The 16996-nt window shown below is 35.9% G+C and overlaps 2 protein-coding genes across 9 annotated transcripts; both read left to right on the top strand.

Moving 5' to 3' along the window:
• The first annotated feature begins 303 nt into the window (after positions 1-303).
• On the top strand, positions 304-5766 carry LOC112801063 (pathogenesis-related homeodomain protein). 3 transcript variants are annotated; one of them, XM_072236984.1, is made up of 11 exons: positions 328-896; positions 1217-1786; positions 2444-2609; positions 2729-2852; positions 2945-3057; positions 3167-3502; positions 3813-4040; positions 4130-4219; positions 4352-4402; positions 4703-4948; positions 5278-5766. In XM_072236984.1, exons 5-11 carry the CDS (start codon positions 2992-2994, stop codon positions 5524-5526), a joined length of 1266 nt encoding a protein of 421 aa, XP_072093085.1. In that variant the 5' UTR covers positions 328-896; positions 1217-1786; positions 2444-2609; positions 2729-2852; positions 2945-2991; the 3' UTR covers positions 5527-5766. The 3 variants fall into 3 exon arrangements, with proteins under 3 accessions (XP_072093086.1, XP_072093085.1, XP_072093087.1); XM_072236986.1 differs by having other exon boundaries at positions 613-896; positions 1424-1786; XM_072236985.1 differs by having other exon boundaries at positions 304-1786.
• Positions 5767-7329: 1563 nt separating this feature from the next.
• On the top strand, positions 7330-14156 carry LOC112801062 (tRNase Z TRZ1). Of its 6 annotated transcripts, XM_025843589.3 has the most exons (11): positions 7350-7695; positions 7980-8065; positions 8233-8362; positions 9892-10110; positions 10530-10692; positions 10793-10863; positions 11329-11424; positions 12271-12384; positions 13341-13409; positions 13495-13569; positions 13686-14156. In XM_025843589.3, exons 3-11 carry the CDS (start codon positions 8312-8314, stop codon positions 13758-13760), a joined length of 933 nt encoding a protein of 310 aa, XP_025699374.1. In that variant the 5' UTR covers positions 7350-7695; positions 7980-8065; positions 8233-8311; the 3' UTR covers positions 13761-14156. The 6 variants fall into 6 exon arrangements, with proteins under 6 accessions (XP_025699376.1, XP_025699374.1, XP_072093088.1 ...); XM_072236987.1 differs by lacking the exon at positions 7980-8065; XM_025843590.3 differs by lacking the exon at positions 8233-8362 and having other exon boundaries at positions 7441-7695.
• Positions 14157-16996: the final 2840 nt, after the last annotated feature.

The raw sequence follows: 16996 nt of genomic DNA, 5'->3' as shown, positions 1-16996 counted from the left end.
AATGTTTAATATTATACGATAATTGCCATATATTTGAATTCTTTATAATTTGTTAAAGATCATTGTGTCCTTTAATTGCTAAAATGATACAGAATTAGTCAACAAGAACCCTAATCTTAGTTGATTACATAATAGGTCATTTCAGCTGCTTACAGTACTGTCATACAATAAGTATAAAATACTATATAATTATATGGCTACACATAATAAGCTTTTATATATATTTATATTACTTTTAGTGTAAAATAGTTGTCATGTATAGTTGTTAAAATCCATTATTTCTTATTTATATAACATTTTTCTAACGCATTTTGAATTGTTATTCTCACGCAAATAATGAAATGCCTTTAAAAACCACAATGGCAATATCTTCAATTCACCAAGTAATAATTTCGTTTGCTTTCCACAATACACATCTTTCATTTGATGGAATTTATCCTCTTCGAAAAGGAAGAATTTTCTGTCTCTTCTACATATCACATTTCATTTGAAAATTGAGAGACAATATCAAAGAATTGTCAAAGGGGAAATTTGCTTGTGTTTGTGGCAAAGATGCAATTTCGGTTAGAAATTAAGAGAGGGACAAAACAACAGTGGTGAACACTTTTTTCTGGGACTGTAATTATATAAGAAGGTACACAACACATTACACAACAAAAGTGGAGTTAATGGGGGAAGAAAAGAACTAGGAAGAAGAAGAAGAATAACAACAAGAAACATTTAAAGCTTAGCCGTTGTTTCTAGTCTATCTGTGAACATTGGGATTCTGAGTCCCAATTTCACATTCATATAACCCACTCAGTTCAAAAGGTTCAATGGTTTTTGCTTTGCCTTTTGAGATAGCTTCAGTGCTACATAAAGTTCAGATCTTTCACCGTACTTTGACTTCTTTACAGGTTAGTTTCCTTAATTGGCCTTAAACTCGAGTGGGTTTCTCGTTGTTTTTGGGTTTGAACTTGTGGGGTATTATAAAAAATTGAGCTTGCATCTTGTGGTGTCTTAACAAAAATTAAGGTCTTGTGGCTTTCTTTTCTTTTTCTTTCTTTGTTTGGACCAAAAATTTGGCTGTGGATAAATTGCCTTGGGGCTGGAAGTGTTTGTTAGCTTAGTTGAGTCATGGTTCTTAAAAGGACTAATTGAATTTGTTTAGTGATCATGGTCTAGAACATCATAAGAGTTTTCTTCTTCCACTGAATTTGTTTAGTGATATTCTCAGCTGAACTTGTGGGTTATACATGATCAATTAATATGCGAGATACTGAGAAAAAGTTAAATAAGAGAGGATTTAGAAAATCCAGTCACTCAAGGGAACATACTGATTCAAAGCTTGATTTGTCACCGAGATTCGAAACAAGTAGTAACAAAGGCCAAGGGAAGAAGCAGAAATTGAAATCGAAACCTCACAAACTCGTTGTTTGCACAGCCACATCAAGGGGCACAGCAACTGATTCTTCTTCCATCAAGGGGTCAATCAAAGATGCTTCAAGTGAAAAATTGATTGTTGGACAAAATATGCATTACAATGATGGGAAATCTTTGCAGATGCTCTCTTCGACAAAGCAACCGGGGGAGAAAATTTCTTTTTGTCCTATTGTCGACAGGAACGATGCTGATGGGGAAGTGAATATTCAAAAAGTTAAGAGAAGGAGAAGGAGGAAAAGGCGAAGGGATAATGTGGATCTTGATGATGCTTTGCGCCTGCAGAGGAGAACAAGGTATCTGTTAATCAAAATGAAGGTAGAGCAGAACCTTATGCATACTCTGGAGAAGGCTGGAAAGGTCAAAGGTACTAATTTTTTATTTTCTTTAAGCTGTCTATTTTTCTTATTGTCATTGTTAGAGAATCTGTGAAGGCATTGTTAATTTGTTATTACTATAAGTTATGTATCATTTCTTGACTAGGATATGGCTTTTAGATTATTGGATTTTCGCTGTTGTTCTTAGTCTCCAGGGTGTGTTAAGTTGATAGTAAAAGGCACAAATATGAAGCAAGGATAAACATCTAAATTCATAGATTTTGTATGAAACTTAGAAAATAAGGTGTAATCCATATACGACGACAGCAAAAACCAAGTCTTGTTCCACTTGGTGGAGTTGACTTTGCAGAACAAACAACTTCATGGTGGTCTATCATGAAATGTAACAAAATGATTTGAAATTGATTTTCTTTTAGAAACTTGTGCTTAAAGATCCAGTTTCCTTGTCTTTAAGGAATGCATTCTCTGCTGAATAATCTTACAGAATTCTACGTATGCTGTTTAAACTTTTGAAGTTACAATTCAATATGGTCATATAAGAATAATGAAACTAAAATTCGTTAATCCCTTTAGATGCATACTGGTTCCATACTTCCATGGATAAATAACATATAGTTTTGAACATTGCATTGATAAATTACTTTGTGGATGATCTTGTTCTTTTTTTGTGGAAAATCTTTTCACAGTCGAGAAAAGATTAGACCGGAGAAGGAACTACAAAGAGCAAAGAAGCAGATTTTAAAATGTAAACTTGGTATTCGCGATGTCATTTGCCAGTTGGATGCTCTTAGTTCTGTGGGCAGGATTGAAGATTCCGTCATTGCTCCAGATGGATCTGTTTATCATGAACATGTGAGCAAGTTGATTAAAGCTTCTCTTGATAGTGATCTTTATACTCTGATGGCTCATTCAATCATGCTTTGGATCAAACATGTTCTGTATGTTCATTTTTCTCTTTTCTCTTCAAGTAGATATTCTGTGCAAAATGCAAGTTGCCTGAAGCATTCCCCGATAATGACATTATACTCTGCGACGGCACATGCAATCGTGCTTTTCACCAAAGATGTCTCGACCCACCGTTGGACACTGAAAATAGTGAGTTCCCTTCCATGCATTTCAACTTGTTCTATAGCCTTTTCAGGTGTCGATGACTGTTCATTACCAAATTGCTTATTTACACTGCACAGTTCCTCCTGGAGACCAATGCTGGTTTTGCAAGTTTTGTGAATGTAAGATGGAAATACTCGAGGCAACGAATGCTCATCTTGGGACCGACTTCTCCTTGGACAGTACATGGCAGGTATTTTACACTAATAATTTCTTGCACCATTTTTTCAGATTTTCAATTGTCTCTAGATAATTGATACATTATCACTACTGACAGATGTAACATTCTTTCTTGAATTAAGGATGTATTCAAGGAAGAAGCTACTGTACCAGATGATTGTGCCGCTTTATTAAATCCGGAAGAAGAATGGCCGTCAGATGATCCAGAAGATGATGATTATAACCCGGACAGGAGAGAAAACACTCACAACATCAATGCAGAAGGCACTGATGAAAGTCCATCTGATTCAAGCAGCTCTATCAGTCTTTCGTCCTTAAACGATGAATATTCTCCTGTAGACAAAGCCATGAGCCTTGAATATCTTTCTGTTAATAGTTGCGTTGATTCTGATGGATATGGGGAAATAGTATGCAGCCGCAGGCAGCGTAAAGCAGTTGACTACAGGAAACTTTATGATGTGAGTATATATAAGTTCTTATACAGCATAAGAATATACTAATGTTTTCGGAGCAAAGTTGACAACTTAGCTTCGGTCGATTGCTCAAAGCATCAAGGCTTTTTGTTAACTTATTGGATTTCTGTTTATGAATTGGAATATTGATTGTATTAGATTGTCATCATGTCATGTAGATGATGTATTTGATTATGTTTTGTGTGTGGAATCGCATCCAAAGAGTTGAGTTTGTTATTTCCTTCTCTGGCTATATTTCAATGATGATTAAGATCATGCAAAATGAAAAATCATTTGAGTTCATATATCTATGTAGGAAATGTTTAAGGATGCTCCTCCATGTGAACAAGTGAGTGAAGATGAAGACTGGGGTCCTGGCAAAAGAAAGCGGAGAGAAAAGGAATCTGATGCTGCTAATACACTTATGACGCTGCACGAAAGCGATAATAAATTTCCGAATAATGAGAACAACGATACAGTAAGAGAGGGCACACACACACATATAAAAAGATCTTGCTTCAGAATTCCACATCATGCAGTTGAGGTATTACTTAACACAATAATTCCAGCTTAATTCAAGTATAGAGTTATATAGTCACTAATCTGTGCCTAGTTTTTAATGAAATGTGCCAGAAGCTTCGCCAAGTTTTCGCAGACAATGAACTTCCTCCGAGATCCGTGAAGGAACACATTTCAAAAGAGTTGGGAATCGATGCTGCAAAGGTTGTTCCTTACAGGCTCTTGCTGTATCTTCACTATCTTGTTTCTATTTTATTCTGAATTTTATATGCAAACTGCATTAGCTTCCCACACTTATTGCATTGTTTTTCTTTACTAACGCATTATAAAATGCAGGTTAGCAAGTGGTTTAAAAATGCTCGTTACTTAGCTCTTAAAACCAGGAAGGTTAGTGATAGTGTTTGGATTTTCACTTTCGCTGCATGTATGTATGTATATGGAAGGATGCAACAATGACACTTTGATTTGAATAGTTGTCTGAGAGTAAGAAGTAGGACAAATTGTGATTGATGAATTTTTCTAGAGGCACTGATAAATTTGCAGTGAAGTGTAAACTAGGATGTTATCAAACCTTGAATTGTTCTTGGAACATCAAGCTTGTGAAGACTTAAGGATTTAGTATCATGTTATGCTATTGGATACTAGTTTGAATTTGTAATAACTCTAACATGAGTGAGTTTTGTTCAGCATCAAGTCGAAGGAGGAGAGCTGCCTTTGAGTTTGTTGTGTAAGACCTCGAAGGGTTCCAGTTTACAAAATGTGGACAAAGATGAGATTTTGCAGAAATCAAAGGCCTCTAAAATTGCGATGGTTCATTCACCGAATAATGGTAACGGTATTACCGATAGACAGAAAGTGAAGTCATCTGGCAGTATTTGGAAAAAAAGGCAACCGGAAATATCTCCTGCTAAGACAGCAGAAAATGGCAACAAGGTACTTACCTATTATCACAAATCTCACATTCTGTATGCATTTTGGTGCTTTGGAAGTAACTTTCTGCACAAACAAGCTCTGGCAAAGCAAAAAACTGAGTGTATAATAAGATGAAAGTAAAGATTTCGTTGAAAATCAAATCTGAAATTCTATCTAATCCATGTAGTGTGTTAAAAGTAAGATCAAATTCAATCCAAATTTTTGCAGTTCTAATCGTTTTAATGGTTTTAATTGAATTGGATTGGATTGGATTACCCCTTACAAGCATAGATGCCTTAATGATGTTGGCTTGAAGAAGGATCATAATTCGCAAATTTTCACATTTTCAGGACTTGGAAGAAGGGAGTGATGATGTTGGCTTGAAGAAGCTGCTACAAGAAAAGAAAAGAAAGATGGAATTTGTGTTTGGAGGAGACTCTAAGGCAGCAGAGTTGGAATTTGAAAGACTTAGCAAATTGAAGGCTAAACTAGATAGCATGAAGGTTAAATTAATTGAAGTTCAAAACCACAGAGCAAAGGGTGCAAAGGAACCATGTGTTATATATGTGCCCACAGCTCAGTTAAGGGAAAAAGGTTGAATAATTAGTAGATTATTTAGTACCATTTATTTTATTTTATTTTTTTAACAGAAGGTTATATAATATATACAATGTTTTTTGTTGTATAATGAAAGTGAAGCAAACCTAAAAGGTGAGCCACTAGGAGTAGTTTAGATTCAAGCTTCATTGTCATAATGTACCCCAAAGAAAATGAAAGAAGTGACGCAAACCTGTTGAAGTTGGATTTGCTTATACATATTGATAATTTAACATTAGCAATTGCTCATTGTAAGAACCCTCTCTCTCTCTCTCTCTAGCATTTGGAGACTCTTTATTCTCCTGTATCTCAGAATCTGAAAGATAACATTCTTTTTTACAATCTAGATCTGCAAACAGATTCGAAAGCGGGTTAGCATTGGTTTGAGGCTGCATCCAAAGTTTATGACTCACGCAATAATTATTTGTGGTTGTGTAAGCAGCTTTTTAGTTGGGAGGAAAGCTCAGCTTGTATCACAGGGTTGGATAATTCTTGTCATCCTTTGGATTTGAAGAACTAGTTCTTGTGTCATAGCAGAGAGAATCCGTTCAGGTTCTTTTCACGACTTTGGCGAATATGGCGAGTAAGGAATAATAACATCTTTAATTCTCGTGAGACTGAGCCTTTGGAAAAAGTGATTTGTCTAGCTTTAGCTTCAGAAAAGAAGCTTGGGAGTGTTTTTGAATTACAACGTATGTCCCTTTCTTCTATTTTAAGTGGTTTTTGGAATCCTCCATCTGTAGGTACTTTTAAGATTAATTGTGATACTAGTTATCCTAGTTCTGGTGATAGTATTGGTTTTGCTTGCATTATCAAAGATTGTAATGAGTGTTGGCAAAGAGGGTATTTAAGAATGATTGAGAGTAATAATATTTTTCAAGGGGAATTGTTTGCTATTTGGAGAGGTTATCTCTTAGGGATGTGCGTGAATGAGATGTTATTTGTAAGATGTTGTTTAATCTTGTTACTAATTATCAAGATGATTTTAGGTTTATTGATCCATTAGTGCTCAAAATAAGGGATATCATGCATTAGAATTGGTTTGTTGACTTTCATTTGATTATGAGATATGCGAATACGGTGGCAAAGATAGCGATGAGATTACAACTCTATCAAGTGGAACTTTCCTTTCCTTAAGACGAGTTTGAGAATAGTTTTAAGTAAAACTGTCCATCTGTTTAAGTAGTTTCTGGCTTTTATTTTCTTTCTTACAAAAGAAAATGCTTCTATTACGAATTTTAATGTCAAATTATATAGAATTCTTTCTTTTTTTTTATCTAACACTATCCGAACCTGGAAAATGAATCCACAAACACACACTTCACATTTTTCATCATTAAAAATATGAAATAGAATAAACCTAGAAAAAACAAAATATAAATTTCCTTAATTTTTTAATTGTACAAAAATAGAAAAAAAATAATCAGATATTAAAAGACAAACTCTTGAACTCTTTTGCGGATAGAAAATGTGCAACTGAGTTTTTTAAGACGAAATTCGAATCTCTAACACTTGTTTAAACAGACTATGTGGTCATTCCACCAATTTAAGTTGATTTCATTACAAGAATTTAATTAAAAATTTTAAATTTCAAACTATAATTTTAAAAATTGAACCGAATCAAACCAGTTAGTTCCACTGAGTTAATTAAAAACCAATTCTCGAGTTGATTTGGTTGAGTGGTTGACATAAGAAACCACCTAACAAAAAATAAATGAAAAAACCGATTGAATCAGCAGTTAACTGCTAAATCATGTGAGCCGGACAGATTTTTTTAAAGATTTTTGGTTCAGAATTAAAACCCTAAAAGCGATGCCGTTTGAAGTTTTTTTTTTTTTTTAAAAAAGGAAGAAACAGTTTCTCTAAAAACAATCTCACCCTAAACGCACTCACGTCACTCTCTGAAATCATTTTCTTCCTCTCCCAGCTGTCTGCCAGCTGTGCTCTCCTCCTACCCAGCTCCCGCATTCCCTTCTCCGCCGTCGTCTCCTTCACTTCGCCGGCACAAGCTCGCCCGTTTTCGCTTTCCTCGCTCTTGCCTTCGTTGCCGTCGCAATCATCACCTTCCAGCCACTTTGTAGACGTTGTCGTCGCTGTCTCCCTCCCGTCAACTCCTCCCTCTCAGAAGCCTTGCAATCGCCGACGTCGCCTCTCAAACTGCAATTCGAAAGGTTCAAATTGAGTATCAATTGAATTCAGCATAATTGGCAAAATCATGTTTGGTTTTTAATTGTAAAGCACATTTTGTACAAAAGGGTGCTACTTAAGTTTTAATACGATTCATTTAGAGTATGGTTTGTTTCTCTGTAGCAACTAGTGTTACAGAGATTTGATTGTTGTTCAAGCACAAAGGGGAAGATAAAAGAGTGAACCTTGGTTCTAGTTATATTTTGTCCCTTTGTGATGCATTGAGAATTGAGCTATTTAGGGGTTTGAATTGGTTTTGTTGTCATAGGTTATTATTCTCTTTTGGGCAAGTTTTGTGGATTGGTGATTCCTAGTTCGCTGATTGCCATTGATCATTGGTCGCCGGAGGTGAAGGTATGCTATTGTTGTAACTGCAACTGAAACATGAAGTTGGGTTTTAGACTTGTAGTTTCTTCTTTGAGGTTGTACTAATTTTTTAGGAGAACTGTTTAGAAGGTTTGAATGTTAAAATAGAAGTTGGTCAATCATTGGTAAATCTCTTTCCCTTGTACGATTTTCAGGGGCAGGGGATGGTTTGGTTTGCACATCTTGAAAAAAATGTTGCTTCTGAGATTGGTTCATATGCGGATGTGATTCTTGATGCTTGTTGCCAGAATATTGGAGAAGCTAATTAGAATTTTTTTTTTTTGTGTAAGTTTGTGTTTTCAATTGTTTGCTGATTACTTTAATTAGATTTTTTTTTTATTCTGAATTTTTGTTGCTTATGTGATGAGTTTCTGGGTAAGTTTGTGTTTGTCATTTATATGCGTTTTGATTTTTTTTTTTTTAATTATCAACTTTGATATTTGAATTTGGAGTAAATAGCTATTTTTGATCATCAAAGATTTGAATGCTGACAAAACTAATTATAAAAAAAAATTAAATTGGCATTGTACCCATGAAAAATATATATTGTTTCACAAAAATATCCAATCGTTAAATTTAGTGTTGACTCTTTTGTACAATTCCCAAATGGCCAAATTGCCCTTTTTTATTATTATCTTCTCCATCTCAACTCTTCAACTACTTTCCAGAATCAAATTCAAAACCAAAATAAAAAAATCCAGGATAAACAGCAGAGCAGGGTTGAGACTTCTCCCTTTTCACCCCTTCCCAGACCAAAATCTGTTCCAGAGAGCCATCTCCCCCTTTTCTCTTCTCTCTCTATTACCTGCTATTGTTCTCTCTGGTGGCGTTGTCGTTATTCGTGGCCGCGCATCTCATCTTTCCGGTCCCAAGGGAAGACCGCCGTTGAGTGGTGGTGGCATAGCCACGATCAGAAGTTCGCGACGGAACCCACAAGATCCGAGATCTTCACCTTTCCCCATTGCTGCTCCATCAAGGTAAATAGAACTTGTTTTCGTCTTCTTTGCTCCGCTTCTCCTTCACGACGGCACTGTTGCTTGCCGTTCGTCGCGCGACAATGGTGTTCAAAGGGGTTCCATTGTCGGCTTCTTCAGCCGAGTCTATTTCGCGCCGCCCACAACCGCCTTCGTCCGGAGAGCTTGATTCTGCATCCAGGGAGGTTGGTACCAGATCCAGAAGCTTCGATTGTAAATCTGGAGTTTTTGTTTCTGAGTGTTTTGAATGGATGTTGAGCAGTAGAAATTCTGAATTAGAAAATGTCTTGAGTTTATGGCGACAAGAAGTAGATCTGGCAGGGACTAAGCTGGCGGTGACGATCTGGGGGAGTTGGAGATCACTGGAGGTGGTTGAGCCAGCTGAGGGTGGCGTGCGAGGGAGGATGAGGGAGGTGATTATGGTGAGTGAGGCCACCTCTGTGACTGAGAGAATGAGGTTGAGCCAGTGAGAGTGGAGATTAAGAAGTTAAGCGGATGAGAACGGTGAGTGAGGGAGGTGAAGGGGTTGAGGATTATTATTAGGATTGTATGTTTGATTCAATTATGTTAAAGAGAACTGTGATAGATATGTTTAAGAGGACTGTGATAGAGAAGATAATAAAAATGGCAATTTGGGAATTGTACAAAAGAGTCAACACTAAATTTAACGATTGTGTTTCTCATTTGAATTTGAATCATGCGTTTGTATACTTTTAAGTTACCCTGTGATTAGACTTCTATTTTTTATCTTCTTTTAGGTTAATGGTTCTAGTTCCTATACTAATTGTTCTGATTTCATGTTACTTCCTCTTATGATTTTCTTCTTTTCTGTTATATCAGTTATTATTTATGGAGGCGAAAAGTGAGCAGCCAAATTCTTCAAAGAAAGCAAAGGATCTGAATATTGAGGGATACCCAGTTGGGGGTCTTTCCATTGGAGGCCATGAAACTTGCATCATGTTTCCCACTCTTAAAGTAGCTTTCGACATTGGTCGCTGCCCACCTCGTGCCGTTTCCCAAGACTTTCTGTTGATCTCCCATGCGCACATGGATCACATAGTTAGTCTTCTTTGTGCATAATGCATGCATGAGATCCTGTTTGGAATTTTGTTGCACATGTATCACATTGTAATAATATTATTAAACCAGTATATGAATAATTTTTTGTTTATTGTTTAAGCTAATACTTTGATGGGGAGCCTTGGAACAACGGTTCTGTTGTCTCCGTGTGATCTCAACGTCAAGGGGTCACAGGTTCAAACCGTGGAAACAGCCAATGATGTAATTATCAGGTTAGGCTGCATACATTACACGGTGCAACCCTTCCCCAAATCCTGCATTAATGGGGATGCTTGCGCAGCGAGCTGCCCTTTATGCTAATAGCCTAATATTTTGCATTGGGGTTTTATCTAGCGAATGTATGGCTAAATTATTTTGTTGTTGAAATTCTGTCTTGTGACATACAAATGATTTATCAGGGAGGACTACCGATGTATGTTGCCACACGTGGCCTGTACCGTATGAAGCCACCAACAATTATTGTACCAATTTCAGTAAAAGATGACGTAGAGAAACTCTTTGAAGTCCATAGGAAAATGGACCATTCAGAGCTCAAGCACAACTTGATTGGGTTAGATGTAGGTAATGGTTAATTTCAATCAAACTTATTCCACTAAGATCCAAGGTTTTGAGTTATTCCAATCATGCGCAGTAGTTGCTAATACATGGCTTACATTTGCAGGAGAGGAGTTTTATTTGAGAAAAGATCTCAAAGTAAAAGCATTTCGGACTTACCATGTTATACCCAGCCAGGTACCCGACCAGCAATTGCTGCTCGAGTCAAAAGCTATATATTCCTTTGTGCTATGGACTAGGGCATTGTTTAAAAAATGTAGCTTTAGGTTTTGGTGCTCTCTGAGAGTAGCTGTTTTGATAATGCTTTCTCATTGCAGTTTATGTGCCATTGGCAATTCCGAGAGGCACTATAGCAGATGACTTTTGAAAGGCTTTATTATTTTGTAATCTCTTACTTGATCCTTTCGATATTTGAAGTCTTAAACCTGTTTATTTTTAAGTTAAAATCATCTATTTTGTAATTTAAGTCTTGAAAATAGCTTTAAAAATTATGTTTATCAAACTTCCATTTGTCACCATATTCACCAGATAAATTTTGAATGACCTTTAGCAACACCCTTTCTATGAAACCAAAAGCATTTTGATGTAAGACAGATACTTAATATGCATTTAATCTAATTAATATGCACTCTTTTGGGGCAGGGTTATATACTGTACTATGTAAGGCAGAAACTTAAACCAGAATACATTGGTCTTTCCGGAAATGAAATCAAGAATTTGAAGTCTTCTGGTGTGGAGGTCAGTATTCATTATTCTACTGTCAACAATTTGAAACACGTACATTGTTGCAGTTTTAATGGTGCTCTATCTGTCCCAATTGTTTGGAATTTTTCCCGTATCTTTCGTTAATCTGTATTTGATAAGAAGAATGAAATGCACACAAAATGGAATGGTGATTGGTGGCCATGGCCATGGCCACGGAGGAGGTTATAACTTGTAGCTGACTATTAACACAATGTTTGTATGGTTTATATTTGGTCTTAAACTTCAAAATGGTGAACTACATATTACTTAGTGTTTATTCTTGCAGTACATTGGCAAATGAGTCGTTATTTGTTGTTCAGTATTTTTTATTCTCATAAGCACTGAACTTTCTGTAGCTTGTGTGGGCCATTGTGTGAGGAGGAAGAGTGTTATGCAATGTGTGGGCTCAAATTTTAACAGCCTACCAACTCATGGGTAGATTGGGTTGATGGCAAGTTTAATTGTTTAGGAGCAGTATAAAAGGAAATGAACTTGTGGGGAGAAACCAGATCCCCTTGAATACCAGTAACTATCTGTATTTGTTTTCCTAAGATTTTTCTACATTTCCTCAGTAAATCCATGTTATTGTTACTGAGATACACTGATACCAACAGTTTGCGATATAGTATAAATCATAGATACCATTTTCCATTCTTTTTTTGAGCCAGATTCTCTGAATTACTTTTTGTGCTTAAGAATATTGTTTATAATCCATGCATCATTTTCATGGAAGTTTGGTGAAAAGTTCAAATGCACTCTATTTGTGGTAGAAGTTGTGGTGGATCATCTGTTATATCTTTTGGTTCACTTTGCATGCTAATCAAGCTTGGTACTTGGTAGATAACATACACTTTGACAGAACCTGAGATCGCATTCACGGGAGACACCATGTCAGATTTCATAGTTGATGAAAATAACACTGATGTTTTGCGGGCTAGAATTCTTGTCATAGAGGTGAACGATATCTATCCAACATGTTTAAACTTATAAATCATTGAATATGGTGTGTGCTAGGTTTCATAATTCTTTATGGATTGGACTTAGACCCATGTAATGTGTGAGATTAAGATGGATATATTTTTTTGCAAAATAGTAGTATATAATACTTTTTTCTATTTGAAACAAAGAAAGTATGTGTTAGGTTAATGATAAATTTAGTAATCTTGCATAGAATGAAGGAAAAAATAATATTTATTTAGAATGAATAAAAATAAATACAAGTATATGTTATTTGGAAAGAGTTTGTAAACTAATTTTTCTATTCAACTAACGTTCTCTTTTTCTCTCTTTCTCTTTCTCTTTTTCTTTCTCTCTGGATGAAAAGGACTATGTTTGGATTCTTTTTGTTTGTCAGTTATTAACCGAAAAATCTGCTTTCCTAGTTGGAATGATGTTGTGTAAACTCATCTGTTGTTGGAAAAAGTTTGAGAATTCGCTTCTCTCAAAAGTTAATAACAATGAACTGAAATTTTTATAAATGTGTAATATGAACTTTAAATTTTTACAGTAATACCAATAGAAATCTTCGAATGTATCATCGGATGAAACAACTCGAGTGTAGTAAGTGTTACTTATAGAAGTTTAATGTTGAAACATTGTGGCCATGATTTAAGAGTGATGATGAGTGAGCAAATAAAAAATAATATATGATGTGTAGTTAGTGATGATAATTAGTGAGAGTTGGTGATTGTAATTAGTGAGAAAAATAAATATAAACGGAACTGTTTCTAAATGCACTATGGATAAATGGTTAAGTTTAGATGGTCATGTAAGAAGAAAATAGACACCTACAAAAAACCATGCTTATGTGACAAAGTTATAGAATAGCAATTGTGCGACAACATTAGTATTAGATTGTAGTTTTGCAACCTCAATGAACTAAGTTTGGCTTTTCTCCTTTTCTCTTTTAGTGTACCTTCGTGAACAATTCAATCACTGTGGAGCATGCCAAAGATTATGGACATACACATCTGTCGGAGGTATGCTATATACTGCAACAAAAAGCAGTCAATGCATCATGTAAATTTCAGTGGCAATTTATTTATTATGACTGTTGTTTTCCAGATAATTGGTTATGCAGAACGGTTTAAGAACAGAGCAATCCTCTTGATTCACTTTTCAGCACGTTACACCGTGGAGGTAAGATGCTACCTTCAATCTTGAAAATAATATATTCAACCTCTCAAAGCCCTGATCTTTGTGATTGGGATCCTGGGAGAATGTTGCTATATCTTTGTGATGCATATGCTATGCAGGAAATTGAAGAAGCTGTAACTGGTTTGCCACCCCCTCTAGCTGGTCGAACTTTTGCACTTACCGAAGGTTTCTGACAAGAAGTTGGGAGTTTGGTTCAATACACGAGTGACCAATGTGGCCACAAGATTGTTGTTTAGGCGTTAACTGCTTTGGAATCTTAGCGGAAATTGCAACCTTTACTATGTATACCATTTTAACCCCAATTTTCGCATCACGCCACATCCACAACCACCATTGTAGGTGCAATTTAAAACCATCCAGCCGCTTTTTTAGCAAGTGGTCATAGGCAAACTGCACATTGTCATTGATGGAAAATGACGAGCAGTGAGCAAATTAGGCTGTGCAGGGAGCACAAATTTTTAAAAGGTACCCTCACACTACGACACAAAATATATGTATTTAGCATTTGGTTATAGATATTAAACCTAAAACACTGATTTTTATTACAATTTTATCCTTTAAAAATTTTACTTTTTAATCTTATTAATTTTATCGCTAATGTTATAAAGGTTGGGTAATGGTGGTAGCAAAGACTAAAGGCTTGAGATGGGTTAAGAAGTTAAAAAGTTGAAGATGATAAAAAAAAAATAATTTGAAAAATATTTAATGAAGTCAATTCTAAAATTAACCATTCAGTACTTCGGTCAAATGAAGTTTATTTTTTATAGATACGGTTTATATCATGATCCAAAATTATGGTCCAAATAAATATTCACCTCAACAGGAAATCCTGAAAAAGTATAATAGATACACGCAAATTGTGCTAGTTAACCACATGGGTTGATCTAACCGACTTACTTGAGGCATGGGTTTCATGAACCATATTCGACCTGACTTGCATGGCAAATAAGATTTTGTCAACCCTATCCCATATATTTGTATTTAATTCATTTATTACTCTAATGTGGGATAACTCACTAGATATCGAAGAAGTTGCCTACTAATGTAAATGATGAAAATTGAGAGTGGTGGCCAAGCAATCACTTACTATCAAATTCAAATATTTTTCAATTACAATTCATTTAAATTTGTCTAAAGTTCTTGTTAATTTAAGTATTAAAGTCCTTTACAATTCCATTAGTGTTTAAACAAGGATGTCAGACAGATCCACTATTTCGGTGAACAAGTTGAAACCGTCATCCAAAAAAATCTAAACCTCATGTCTAGGCTCATATCACCTTGATTTCATGTATTATTTCGAAATATTGGCACCATTGTCAGGTACTTAGAGTCTAATCTTTAACAAATGGCGGATGATCAGCAACAAGATAGACACAACATTTGATTCAAGATTTTGAAGTGGAGATCATTACAAAAAAGAAAGATGACAAGCATCCCTTAAGTAAGCCCCAAAAAATCATGCACAATAACAAAGATTAACCACTCACAGCAACAAATATCATCTTGCCAGAAACAATAATTTACAATTACCAGGTACCTTTAAACCAACAATCTTCATGGAGGCATTTCCAGAAATTCAGAAACATTCTTTATAAATAAAAGATCAACAATAAAGGAATCACTAACATGCAACAAAGCCACGAAGAACAAAGCAGGAAAAAAATAACACTACAAGAAAAGCGTCGGTTATCGTCAGATTAATCAAATAAATCTGCTACTAAGTACCTTACTGTTAGATTTACGATCGTCCTATAGTGACGGTATAAACGGCGCAAGAACCTTTCACCGGCAAATTTTTCATCGGTGTTTACAATGGATTTTCGAGTCTGGGTTGATGATTAATCCGACGGTAAATCCGTCGGCAGGATCTTTATTATTTATTTTTTTGGCACAGTTTAGCCATAACTAACAGTCAAAATGAAATTAAAACTCTTCTTAACGAAATTGTTATCAGAAATTTAAAATTAGCCAAAATCAACAAATTATTTTATTAAAAATAAATGGTATGAAAACAATAAAATGTCACCGAAGTAGAATAATGTACCCTAAACAAATAAAAATGCATATAACCCTAAGCAATTTCACAGATCCTAATAATTGTCGTTGTCATCAGTGGCAGCAGCGGTGTCGTGGTCCCCCTGCTGATGCGGCGGAGTAGGTGCTGCCGTTGGTGCCCTTCCAGTAGCATTACTGGGGTAACCAGCAGCGCCACAACCTCCAGCGTGCATCTGCTAGCTGTACTCCTCCATCTGCTGTCGCAGCTACTCGAGCTGCTCCAGCTTCTATGTCAGATTCGAGCTAGCGACTACGCGTACAAGAATTTCTCGATACCTCTCCTCAGACTGCTACTGCTGCTGGTGAAGCTCCTATATTAGCTTCTGCACCTCCTCCCTCAGGTCGATAACCTCTTGGGGATCAGCAAGGCTGGTGGCAGAGGAAGCCGCCAAAGTAAAGGAGCGGAGGCCACTGGCAAAGAACGAGCCCAACCCGAAGCGGCGATTCTTGTGGGATTCAGAGGCGGCTTCGTCGGCTCCACCAGCGGCTGAGATTGTTGGGTCGCGGCCTCCAACCTCTGCTGATACTACTCCTGCGTCACACACGTTAGTTATTATTAGGATAATAGTTAAATAATTGAGTTTAAACCAAATGAAGTTGAAATTTAGGATTAATTTAAACTCACATAATAGATTGTCGACTGCTCGTCAGCAAATCTCTCCTTGTTTGCTGTCAAAGTATGTGTATACTAGAAGGTTTCTGATAGTGTCGCCTCACGATCCAATGACTTAGACTACAAATTAATATATCAACCAAACAATAAACTAAACGAACAAATTAAACAATGACAGACAAATATATATATGAAGCAGAAAATCTCTATTCTACAGTCGAAACATAATTTGAAATTTTTTTTATTTAAATGAAAATCTTATAAAAATTTCATAGTCAAGCATTTTCTAAACAATTTTAGCAGCAGGAATCAGCAAACAGTTAAATAATCCATTTCTCAACAATCTCAAAGCCGAATCTAACATATCCTAACCACTTAAATCCGTTAAAATTGCAAATTAAACACCCTAAAATCTTCTAACTACTTAAGTAACTTGATAATGAAAAAGGAAATTAAACACCATAAACTCTAGTAACCAATTCAAGTAAGTACTATAACATAAACGAATGCCAAAATTCTTACCAGTCTCATCTTCATGAAAGTCGCCGACCCACCCGTATACCTCGACGACTTGGGCGAAGCCCTATTGGCGATGTTCGTCAGAGGTCGATGCTTAAAGGTCTCGTTATCTCTAAAGTGAGCCTCCATGTCATGCTTGATGTTTGGACGAATCCACTTCGTCAGGTGGTTTTTCTTTGACGAACATCACTCATCATTTGCTGAAAACGTTTGGCTGCCCGA

The sequence above is a fragment of the Arachis hypogaea genome, chromosome 5 (assembly GCF_003086295.3).
Source record: "Arachis hypogaea cultivar Tifrunner chromosome 5, arahy.Tifrunner.gnm2.J5K5, whole genome shotgun sequence".
Lineage (NCBI taxonomy): Eukaryota > Viridiplantae > Streptophyta > Magnoliopsida > Fabales > Fabaceae > Arachis > Arachis hypogaea.
Note: the sequence above shows the minus strand (reverse complement) of the source record. Positions and strands in the feature narration are given on the sequence as shown.